This window comes from Eulemur rufifrons, chromosome 7 (genome assembly GCF_041146395.1).
Source record: "Eulemur rufifrons isolate Redbay chromosome 7, OSU_ERuf_1, whole genome shotgun sequence".
In the NCBI taxonomy this organism is placed as follows: Eukaryota; Metazoa; Chordata; class Mammalia; order Primates; family Lemuridae; genus Eulemur; species Eulemur rufifrons.
Window position 1 is genome coordinate 273,898,109 of NC_090989.1, and position 12,717 is coordinate 273,910,825.

A 12,717-nucleotide genomic window follows, 5' to 3' on the forward strand; every position below is an offset into this window, starting at 1 on the left:
TATCTGATTATACAAACTATTAAAAATTACATTTGGGGCTTAATTTGATCTTGCTCTGTCTGAATCTAGCCTACCAGTACAAAAACCAAGATATTAGGAACATGGCAGGAAGGAAGATAATTAGCCAAAAGTTATTTGGGAGATCTAATGATTTTAAAGATAGTCTAGGGCTCAGGGACTAGGACGGGTGGAATCCCTTATTTATGGTTTGAGTTAATCCTAATTTTAACTCAGCCTGGTGACTTGGCTGATACCAACAGAACAGGGTCAAAGCAATACTTTCATCAGCATCATTTCATCATGATTCATAATTACCTGTTGATATATTCCCAAAACACAACCATCACAGTTGAGACAACCAGCATTGACAGAATTACTTTTCCTTTGACATTCATTATTTTCTCCTAGGAAAAAAGAGGAAAAGTAGATTAAATAAATGAAACGCAGAGAAAAATGTGGTCCTAAATACTTCTACCCACGTTCTAAACGGATACATTTAGGAATATTTAACTAGAGCTGAGGAATGTGTTCCACCTTAAATTGCCTAGGCCTACAGTGGCAAATCAGACCAATTCAGTTAGCAGAGGAGGCTGCCTGGGAAGGAGGCTGAGGCCACGCTGGGGCTCAGAGGCAAAGTATCCAGATACACCACGGATGCAGGAGGGAGAGGGAGTAACTGTAAATGGTCCCAGGGACTCCAGTTGCCACCTGAGTCAGATGGCTCGATCTTTTGGCACGGGGATGTGGGGAGCCACTCTGTTCCCTGGCTCCACTTCCTTGGTATGCTAACTGCACACCCCTGCCCAGGGGGAAGATGACCCTGGGTCATCTAGGTCGATCTAGGCCTCTCGCCCTTCCCAGCTCTACCCAGTGTAGCCTCACCGCACTCACAAGCAAGCAAACAATTAGCGCACAGCCGGTGCACAGATACTCCCTGATCACTGCATGAAACTGTGACTGGAAGGGAAGGGGCGCTGCGTGGAGAGTAACAGGCCGGGAAATGCTTTCATGAGGGTGGTCAGAGAAGCCTCTCTGTGCAGGTAAAACTAAAGTCAAGTCCCAAGGCATGAAGACGGGCTGGAAAAGGTTGAAAAGCACCTTGAGAAGGGATGAGAATATTTCAGGAACAGCATTTCTAACAGGATGACGGGAGAAAACGCTCATATTTAAAAAACAAGAAAACCTGAACAAGAGAAAACACTGAAGTTCTCTCACCTCCGAGCGGCTGGATCACGGGAGGGTGGTGGTAGACAACAGGATACTGGGCAGGAAAGACAGAACCACAAAAGGCACAGAAGGGACAAGGAGGAGACACAAGAGCCTCAGAGGCTGGGGAATAACCGGACCCAGCTTCATTCAGAGACACCTGTCTGCGTGCTGGCGTGTGGGGGCAGATAAGAGTTCAACAGCAGAGCGTGGAGGCCAGTCAGCAGAACACTCTGATGGCCAGAAAGAGTGGGTGGCCGGTTGTATGTGTTGTGTGTGTGTATTTTATATACATATATATATATATATATTTTGAGACAGGGTCTTGCATCATTGCCCACGGTAGAGTGCAGTGGCATCATCATAGCTCACTGCAACCTCAAACTGCTGGGCTCAGGTGATCCTCCTGCCTTGGCCTCCCAAGTAGCTGGGACTACAGGTACATGCCACCACACCCAGCCTGTATATGTATATTTTTTTATTGGGCTATATATTATGATGTTTTGACATCTTTAAAAACTTTTCTGGCAGGGGAGAGACTATCCCCCCTGGAACTAGCCAGTTCTTAGAGATAGCAAGGGCTCAGCCAGTAGTAAGTATTTGATACATAAACAAACCAATCCAGAGCCGTACCTCTTCTGTCTGGCCCATGCACCCCAGGAGGCAATATGACTCGGCCTCAATCATCCTATCAGGACCAGGTACCAGACAACTAAGGACCACCCTGTAGCTTAAAGCCTGCCTGCTGAAATCATTCAAACTAGCCAATCCTAAACAATTTGCCCTGCCCTGCCTTGCCTTTCCCGTGGAAGTCCCAGTAAGGGCTCTGGCCTCAAGCTTCCCTTTGCTGCTATCTCCTGACCACCCTGGCATTTTTCCCACGTGGCCCTGAGAGGTGCTCTGTGCCTCCTGTCTTTAGGGCCTGTGAGTATAATACATTGTTTTTCCCGAGCCTCTCCTGTGTCTCCTCTTGTGGTCATACCTGACTGGCCATCGCAAAAAAGAACAGAGACGGAGAGTGGTAGATCAACTCAAAATACACTTTGGAAAGAGAATTGATAGGATTTGGTTGGTAATTTAGACATCAGGGACAAGGGAAAGGGAAGAAGAAAGTTTTCTGCCTAAGCAGGTGGACAACTGTAGCATTTCCTGAGATGGGTCAGGTGGGCTGGAGGAGAAGCAGGTGCAGGGGGTAAGAATCATGAGTTCCCACTTGGAATTTGTTAATTTTGAGGTGTCTGTAAATTCCTAAGTGGAGATGACTAGTAGGCAAGTGGACGTTTAAGTCTGGCATTGAACAGAGAGATGTGGGCGGGACATGCCATAGGGGGAGTTGTCCACGTAGGGAAGGTATTTAATGTGAAGAAATGAATGAGGTTCCTAGGGAGAGAATGTAGAGGGAGAAAAAGGGAGTAAAGTGGCCTTGGGCTTAAGCCTGAAAATGCCAACACGAAGAGGTAGGATAGAGGAGGAAAGGAGAGGGAGAGGCCTAGGAAGTAGGAAGAAAACCAAGAGTAGGGACATCTGGAAGCTAACAGGAGACGGTGGCCAGCCATGCATCAAATGTCATTGCTTTTGTAAAGCTACATCCCACCCCCACCCAACCACCAGCTGAGTCCCCTTCTCGCCTCACGCTCCTCCGTCACTCCTTTCACATTGCCACACATGTCGATTTTGGAGATGGCTCACACAGTAACACCCCATATGGCTCTGTCTCCTGTCCCGGTTAGTCTGTGAGCTTCCCGAAGGAAGGAGGTATGTCTTCTTATTCAACCCTCAATCCTCAGTGCCTCACATAGAGCAGACGAGGCCCTCAATAAATGTTTGGTGAATGAATGAAATAAAATGAGATTGACACTGAAACGTGTCCTTTCTGGGGACAGGTGATTTTCCAATTCTTTTCAGAGAAATTTCTTAGATGATTCCAGTCTCAGATCTCATCTGCTACATCACCTTTATTATTAAATTCAGTTAAAGAAGAGAAAGAACGGGATTTTCAGCCATGACACTCTCTTTCTCCTTGCTTAGAAAGTGAGCTTGTTTAGAAACAGAAAAGCCAGGGCTGAACTCAATGTCATAACCCGACCTCCAGCTTTTCATACAACTATGATGGTGCATACAGCAGAGACCCCTAAGAAGACAGACCTGTTGGGACACAGGTGAGCCTCAGTCTCAGGCTTCTTCCCTCTAAACCACGTGAGCTGGCACATACAGCCCCCGGTCCACGGCAAGGTCAAAACATGTAGATGGCTGCAGGCAACTCAGCCCCACTGCTGAAAAAAGTCACAAGAAGTCTGCATAAATGGCACTAGCACCGAGTGCTTGAAAAAGCCCAGGCTTTGGGTGCCAAGAGGTCTCAGTCTGAGGCTCTGGCCACCTCTCTGTACTGATGTCATCACTCCCAGAGAAGCATGGATAGTGGTGAGCCACAGGCTTTGGAGTGAGGTGGGAGATTCCAGTTTCAACTTTGGCACACGAATCTGGGTAACCCTGGGCAGTGGCTCTCATCCGTAACTCCAAAGAGCTCTGAAAAACAAACTTTTTTTTTTTTTTTTTTTTTTTTTTTTTTTTTTTTTTAGAGACAGGGTCTTGGTCTGTCGCCCAGACTGGAGTGCAATGGCACAATCATAGCTCACTGTAACCATGAACTCCTGGGCTCAAGCGATCCTCCCACCTCAACCTCCCCAGTAGCTCGGACTACAGGCATGTGCCACCATGCCCGGCTAATTTTTTTTTATTTTTTATAAAGACAGGAGCTCACTATGTTGCCCAGGCTGGTCTTGAACTCCTGGCTTCAAATGATCCTCCAGCCTTGGCCTCCCAAAGTGCTGGGATTAGAGGCATGAGCCATCACGCCTGGCCTCCAAATACCTTTTTGTTAATAATTGGCATCGTGGCCCTAACTGACATGAGGCCATTTGTATTTATAATCTTTGTCCCACTGAGTGAGACTGTTTCTTTGCATAAATACTGATGTATTTTATTATGGGGTGCTGCTGCACTGGGGATGCTGTGTAATATGTGGTATATAATCCACATCCAAACAATTCTGACCCAGGGTTTCAGATAAGGGACCGTGGACCTCTACTGGATCACATTAAATTGATTACCTCATCTTCAAAAATAGTGATGATTACAAGAGACGATGTCCATGAAATACTTAGCGTTGTGTCTGGCACAGTATAACTGCTCAAAAAAAAAAAAAAAATACTGCTAGTTCTTATAACTGGTATCCATAAAACGGGCTGTTGGGAGGATAGCACAGTGCCTGGTACTTAGCAAGTGCTCAAAACAGATTCGAAGGAAAGGAAGGAGGGATTTGGAATATAAGAACATGTTATACAATGAAGTGCAAATACATGCAAATGAGGGACTCTAGGGTTTACCCATCTGTTCTGTGCCACAGCCTGATTAAGAGCTCCTCAGAAGTGGGATGTGACTTTGATTTTCTCTGATCAAGCCCCAGGCGCTGCTACAACCCCCTGTGTATGCTGAGGAGACAGCAGTGCCGGCTGGCTGGCTGGCTCGTGTCCCAAGCTTTACCGACCCCACCTGCTGAGGAGCAAACGCAAATTGTAGAAGCGAAAACTCTTATGGCACTTAAGTCAGGAGAGCCCCAGGTCAGATACACTTCCTAATCCCCTCCCAGAATATGCAGGTGCTTGATTTTTCTTTTTAATTTCAGAAATTAGTGTCAGAGACAACTCTTAAAGCCCATTTCTTTCTGGACTTTGTAGATGGCTTGAATCTGCTTGTATTTTTGCTATAGTCACTCTTGTTTCAGACTTACAATTGGAAGCTGTCCGAATGATCCAATTTTGCATCCTTTAGCAAAGCACTAGAAATGGGTGGAGACGTCCTTCCTGGAATCTGGAATCCAAGTCTCCAGGGAAGGAAGGGTTGGCAGGGTGGCCAAGGGATCTTTTAAAACATTTTTATTTTTCTCTCTGGACAAAAAAAATGAGGCATTTGGCAGCCAATGTGATCTAGAAGTCCTTCTCTTATGTGTTTGTCTCAGAATTTTCAAAACTCTGAAATTCAGAAGATGGGTGGTTGACTGTCTCACCAGCCAGTAAGAAACGTGGGTTTGTTTCTAAATTCCCCCTTCAAGGAGTAGAGCCCAGAATGAGGACCTGCCAAGTATGAACACCCTGTCTCAAGTGGGAGAGTGGACCCTGACATCCCCTGGGCCCTACCCCTCAGAGGACTGGGAGAACTCAGCCAGCCTCAATTCCACAGCCCGTGATGGTTCAGAGACCTCCCGCCATCTCTCAGACCCTCTGCCTTAACGCTCTTGTAAGTTCTCCCTGAACCCATCCTACATCCCCACATGGGCTGCTCCCAGGCCACCTCCAGAACCCAGTTAACAAGATCTCAGCCCCTGCACCACTGCCCACATGCAACCACTCACACCTGGCACTCCTGGAACATGTGTAGATTGCACTAGAAATGTAGAGTCATTTTGAAAGGCAAGGTTATGCTGTAAAGCCTGTCCTTTCTCCACCTTCCTCACTCCACCCTCCCCTTCCCCCTCCCCCTTTTCTGCTTCTGTTTCCCTGGAGTGTCAGACATATTTTTCCATGTGGCCCATAAATTATTTCTTCCCTACCTACCCCCAACCCATCTCACGCAAAACAACTCACACATCCTCAGAGAATCTCATGGTTCCATCCCAGCTGGTCAAAGTCAAGGTATTCCTTCCAAACAGAATTCCTCTCCAAAAGCAATTCTAGTGGACCCTGTTTTCTCCATCTCACACCAGGGGAAAAGGGGAACCTCTCAGCTGAATAGCTGTATACTCAGAGGCTGATGATGGAAAAGCCATTATCGGGCAAGGGGAAAGCAGTGGCAGAGGAAACCAAACCTTGCTGCTGGCTAAAGAGTTCTCTCTGCCTGAGATCCCCCTGCCATGACCCTAGAACCCAATCCCCTCCCCCCAAGGACCTCTCCACCTACACTGGAGCATTAATCACTTTTGGGCTATTGAGATGGGTCCAGACTGGCACCAGTCCTGGCATCCAGCAGGTGCACCCAGAGTGTTTTGGGGTGAACAAATGAGTAAGGAGAGCCCTGAGGAGCCCTAATCATGCTCTGCCATAGATTCATCCCCAAATACGGAACTTGGCTACTGCACACCAGATGGTTTTTGGAACCGGAGATACTTCAGTGAATAAGACCACCATAGAGCTTCCACTCCAATGGGAGTCAAGAGACTCAACAGGGTATATAACGTCAGGCAGGGACAAGTGTTGCAAAGAGAAACAAAGAAGGTAAGGGGACAGAGAAAGGTGTAGGAACTAACTGGGTGTTAATGACCTTGGACAAGATTCCAGTCTATAGTCCTCTATAGCCTTGATTATCAACAAGAGTGTCTAGATCCAGCATTCCAGGTAAAAAATAGGCTAGTGCTAAGGACTCTTAAATCAGCAGAGTCATAGATGTATGGAGATTCAAACACCCTCCTCACAGGGTTCTTGAAAGGACAAAAGTAGACCATGTGCCCGACAGTCAGTAAATGCTCCACAAATGGCAGCTGTAATAATGATGATGCTTTCTAATGGGAGAGATTCAGAAACATGGTTCAGAGTTTGGTCCCGAAAGCAGAGCTGTGAGTTCACGTGAGAGAGGAATCTCCGTCCTCTATGGCAGCACCTTGCAGAACAGTCAGGCGCGAGCCCACAGCCCCACTGCACGTTGTGATCAAGTCAGCTCTGCTCTGCTCTGCCCTCTGGAAAAGGCCTGGCCATGCAGCCCTGACCAGCCGAGCTCCTTTTTGCCCCTGAGGGCGGCGCTAACACTGGGCAGGGGACGGGGCAGACAGAGGCTCGGCCTTATAGCAGCCCCGGGGTCAGCCCCAGCGTTCTAAACTAGGCTCACAAATTTCTCCAGCCTCAGTCTCTGTATCTAGAACACAGATTCTCTGGCCCTAACTTTCTCCAACAGGCTTTCCTGACTGGCCCGGGACGTGGATGAGAAATCTACCACAGGGCTGGAAACCACATTTTTCACGAGGGCGGTCGACTTAGCCACATGGAGCTCATCCTGCGGCAGCTCCCCACGTGGCTTCCTTGATGTGATGATCGAATGATAGGATTTACCGACCAATGTGCACTGAGTGCAGAGGCTGCCTTACCAGAGCTGATGAAGCTTAGGTGTCAGGGCCTCCTCTTGCCCAGCCCCCTTGCACGACTGGGCCTGACTTCCCTTAGGGGTGCGGGGAGAGAGTGTTGCCCCTGCCTGGAGAAATCCCTCGCTAGCCCTGGTGCCTGTCCTGGGGCTGCGGGCTGTGCTGGGGACGGACCCCTCGCCTGCACACCCACCTAGGGCCCAGCAACGACCCCAGGTGGACCTTGCTCCCTGCTCAGGGGTCACTAGGATCCAGGTCTCGCAACCGCCCGGTGCCTCCACCCTCCACCCCCATCCAGCACCCGGGCCCTGCTGCCCCACTGTGCCTGGCAAGGATCACAGGGCTGAGTTCTCCGGTGATCTGGCTGGGCCACCTGAGTGAGAGACTGTCAGAAGACTTACAGATGTGGCTTTGCCAAAACTGGCTGTGAAGCCGAAAGAAACTCTTCTAAACTCTCAATAATAAAAAGCAACCACTGACTAACCATGCTAGAGACAGAACTGATTTATCTTTCTTTTGTCTCTATTTAAAATGATACTGAAAAACTGGTGTCAGATAAGGTGACAGTCAAAAAGTCCGAAACCAAAATATGACAGGTGCATCAAGCAGCTGAGTGATACTAATCATTTTTGTATTATTTTTACGTCATTTTACTATGCTGTTTTTTGGATTTTGTCATATCTGGAGTATTTGTCAGTCTTTGTTACTTGTTGTGGTATCTCTTCTCATATCCTAAGGATTCACTTCCATATCTAATATTGTATTTGTAACTTTGCATTCTTTTTCTTAAAGAGAGCCCCTTAGATTGAATCAGTCTCAAGCCCTGCAATGCATGGATCCTCCCGGACTGAGCCAGGCCAGGCCCTGGCCTAAACCCTTTTTCAGCAGTCTCTCAGTTAAGCCTCACCACAACCCTGTGAAGTTACTCTATTATAATCCCCACTTTACAGATATGAAAACAGAGGCTCAGAAAGGTTAAGTAACTTGCCCCGTGTCACACAGCATAAAGTGGTAGAGCTAGGATTCTACCTCTGGTACCCTCTCTTTTAACCACTCTGTTGCTTTAAGAAACAGGAAGGCTCGTGCACAGGCTAACCACTGTGGGGTTAGGTTTTCCTTGGACCAGCTGGTGAGCACTGGCTCAGTTCTTTCCAGGTGCCTCCTGTATGCCTGGGGTGGGGTGTCCTCAGCTCACTAACAGTCAGTGTGGTGGCCTTAGCTTGGCTCTTTAGCCGAGAAAACAGAGCTTTAGCAAAGGGAAGTAGCTTGCCTGAGATCACTGGGCGCACCCAGAAGTGGTGGTGCCAGATTTTAAACGCAGACCCTCTGGCTCCCTGGCCCAGGCCTTGGCGCTGGGACGGTGCTGGCAGCAAGGAGGGCGAGGGCCTTCTCCTGAAACCCCGCTAGACTGGGGGCGTCCCAGGGAAATGCTCCCCGAGGGAGGAAATGTGGTATGATTCACGGGGGGAGAAGCGCATGGAAGGCTGTCTCCAGTTATGTTTCTCATTATACGGGTCAGAGTAAACACAGACGCAGGAAAGTAAGACACAGGTCTCAGACTAAATAGACGGCAGCCTGTCTCTCCGGCCATCACAAATGGAACGGCCCGATGGCCTGAGGTACGTCTTGCAGTGCCTTTTCTCGAATCCCCTTTCCGGAAATCTAAAGCCCAGATCCAGCCAGCTTTTCCTGGCTGCCTGGCTCACAAATCACCATGCGAGGGTTTTCCCAAGGGAACCAAAGCAAGATAAATGGTAGATGCTGCCCTGTCCCGGGAGGGCTCTGCATCCGCCCACAGCTTCACCCCAGGGACCAAGACTCAGCCCCTGCCCCTGCATTGTCACCTTAAATCCTTCAGAGAAAACTCCAGGCCACAGCTGCGGCCCTCTGAGGTCCTGCCAACAGAGTGAAATAAAGCAGAACTTACAGCGGAGTCCCTGAGCCAGCATCCTGCCAGCTCCTGCTTCCAGATCCACTGCTGGGGAGAGGAGGACTTTGTCCTCCTCCAGAACTACTGAGGGGACCAGCAAGAGGCTAAGGGGACCGTGAGGCTCCTCCCCCAGGGCGGGGGCGGGGACCGACACCGCAGCCTGCTGAGGCTGAGTTTCCCCAGTGACCCCGACAAGGCCGAAGCAAATCATCTCAACGGTTCACATACCTCATCGTCTGCTTCGTTCACCCCAGAGTAAAAGGCAAAACAACAAAGTTCTATTGAGCTCCCTTGTGCAGGAGGCAGAGCTCAGAGGAAGGGCAGGTGCTGCGTTCCAACTCCTGTCAGAAGAATAAACAGCTGTTTCCGGAAGAGGGGGGCAGATCCCCGCAGCAGCCAGGGGCTTTGTTCCTCGCAGGCCCCGGGAAATGGGCTGTTTATCAGGTCTGTTGACTCAGAGCTACAGGCCAAGGCAGAAATGTTCCTCCCTGGGCCCGTGAACAGCCAGCCTCCTCGCCAAGGGAAACCACAGTCCAAACCGGGCCTGGGGATGGAGGAGGAAGGGCCACCACCCACCCTTGAGCGGGACACACAGTCTGCCCAAGTCACCCACTGCTGGGCAAAAATGGGAACCGTCCTAGACCCAAACAACCTCAAGTGACTGCTCCTAGGAACAGCCAATGGGGAATAACACACACACACACACACACACACACACGCACACACACACACACACACACACGAGCGCGGCAGGTAAAGGGCTCTTGAGAGTCCTCGAGACTTGTGGAAATTCTACTTAAACGTTCCTCAAAGTTAAGCCCTTCCTCTGTCTACATCCTTTAGGCTTCGGAAGTTGCTGTTTGGTTTGAACATTGTATTTTTATAGAATGTTATGAGATCTCCCGCACTGCAAACCACACTGCAAGAACTTTAAAAGGTCAGTGAGGCTCAACTCTGCTCTTTGGCTGAATAATGCTTAACCCTTCCCACACCCATCTCCTGCTCCAAAAATAGAATCTTCCAGCTGGAAAGGACCTTAGGTCAGTGGATTTTCAAACATCAAAACAGCTGAAACTTTTTCAAAAGGCAAATGAAGTCATTCTCAGAACCCCCCACGATGCACCGCATAAAACGGAGCACACACACTGCTTTGGCCGAAGCTGGGGAACAATGCTCCAAGCCCCCTCCTCACCCTCCCAGGAGACTGAGACCCCTCCAGGGAGTAGTCTGGAAACCTTAGGCTAAGGAAAGGGGACCAACCCTGGATAGGAAGGAATCAAGGCCTGGCGCCTGGATCGATGCCTAATCCAGCCTCTTCCTCCTGTTCCCCAGAAGGAGACATCACAGCTTCCTCCTGTGCATGAGTTGCTTGGCCACAACATTTAGGGGCTGGAAGTTCTTCCTAACACTTTTTTTTTTTTTTCTTTTTTTGAGACAGAGTCTCGCTTTGTTGCCCAGGCTGGAGTGAGTGCCGTGACATCAGCCTAGCTCACAGCAACCTCAAACTCGTCGGCTTAAGCAATCCTTCTGCCTCAGCCTCCCGAGTAGCTGGGACTACAGGCATGCGCCACCATGCCCGGCTAATTTTTTCTATATGTATTTTTGGTTGGCCAGATAATTTCTTTCTATTTTTAGTAGAAACGGGGTCTCACTCTTGCCCAGGCTGGTCTCGAACTCCTGACCTCGAGCAATCCACCTGCCTCGGCCTCCCAGAGTGCTAGGATTACAGGCGTGAGCCACCACGCCCGGCCAGCTAACACCTTTTTAAATCCTTCCTGCTGGTATCTACTCAAGCTGAACAAATGCATACCTTATGACCCTGTCATTCTGCTCCTAGTTCCATACCCCAAAGAAAGTGTGTGTTCACCAAGAGATGTGCACTAGCACGTTCAGAGCACACTCCTAGCTGGTCGCTCTCCCAGGGCCCAACCCCAGAACAGGTGGGTTGTCACCTGGTCCCACAGAGGGATTCTATCTACAGCAATAAGAATGAAGGAGCTGCAGCTGCTCGTGTCAGCAAGGACGGATCTCACACACAAAAGAAAACGTGGCACCATCAAATTGGTTTCACTGATCATCACCTAAGAGCACATTTAGGAATAACATTAATCAGGTGTCGGGCAGATATGTCGGGGGGAGGCGATGGGTGTATACATACATAATGAGTGCGACGCGCACCGTCTAGGGATGGACACGCTTGAAGCTCTGACTCAGAGGGGTGGCAGGGAAAGGGCAATATACGTAACCTAAACTTTTGTACCCCCACAATATGTTGAAATAAAAAAAAAAAAAAAAAAGAAAATGTGGCATAAGAGGATACACCCTGGATGATCTCATTTATTGGTTTAAAAACAAGCAAAACTAACTTGTGGTGGTGGAAGTCAGGATGGTGGCTTCCCTGGGATGGGGCTACAGTGAAGGGGCCCAGGACATGGGGGGCTGCTCATGTTCAGTTTCTCGAGCAGGGTGGTGGTTACACAAGTGTGTCCACTTTTTGAAAATGCATCACAAATGTGCCTCTTCCATATGTATGTTGAGAACAAAGAGTAACAGAAACCCTCCTGCTGGAAGCTGCGCTCCCTCTGTCCTCCCCCACCAGGGCCACAGGACCACGACAGGCCCTGCCTTTTGCTCCACGTGGGCTCCCCTCCCCAGTCCCAGGCACCACAGAGCACCTCAGGAAGGGCTCAGGGATGATCTTTTGCATTAAACCATCCAGAAATCTGGGCCTATGGTCAATGGGGAAGGGAAAGAAAACAGAGTTCGAAATCGGGAAAAGCTGGGCGAAGATAAACTGGTCCTCTCGAGGAGCAAGCACTGATCACGGGTCACACGGGGCTCCCACTTTACAGTTTACAAAGCAGCCCCTCTCCTTTATCTCAGTGGAGCCTCACAATCACCCACGGGGTGGCTGGGAAGGGCCCTGTGCCGTTTTCACAGATGAAATAGAGGCTCTGAGAGTCTCAGTGACTCGTTCAAAGTCACTTTCTCTGGCGGGTCCTCTGCTGCTCTTCCGACCTAGGTGCCTCCAGGGAACACGCTAGAGATAGACGGAAGAACAAGGCTCCAGGCTGGTTCGCCACAGCCTGGCAGAGTGTGTGCACACCTGGAAGGCAGGCAATTCAACATCTAGAGAAGTCAAGCACGACCTTCCTCCTTCCCTGACACGCGTTCACCCTCTAACTCTCAACACAAAGCAGCACACCTTTGTGGTCATTCCTTAATTGAGAGGCAGAGAACCGTTGCAGATGAGCCTCAGGCTTCTGAGCCTTGCTGATCAAAGCTGTCCAGAGGCTGCCCAGGTAAGAACTTGGCAAGGTGCCCAGCCCAGAGCTGACGAATCTCATCATTCCAGCCCTAGCAGCGCACGGATCTGTCGGCCAGCAGCCAGCATTCAGTACTTGACCTTCTGAGTCAGAGACTTAGAGGGCCTCGGTGTTGTGATAGAGGTGGC

The 12,717-nt window shown here is 49.6% G+C and overlaps 1 protein-coding gene across 1 annotated transcript in view; it reads right to left on the bottom strand.

Annotated features, from left to right (window-relative positions):
* The window catches only part of GGTA1 (glycoprotein alpha-galactosyltransferase 1 (inactive)), a 53,637-nt gene that overhangs the window by 13,274 nt on the left and 27,646 nt on the right, over positions 1-12,717 (bottom strand). Inside the window, 1 exon segment of the mRNA XM_069474608.1 lies at positions 316-404. Coding sequence (XP_069330709.1) covers positions 316-395 — 80 coding nt within the window. The 5' untranslated portion in view covers positions 396-404.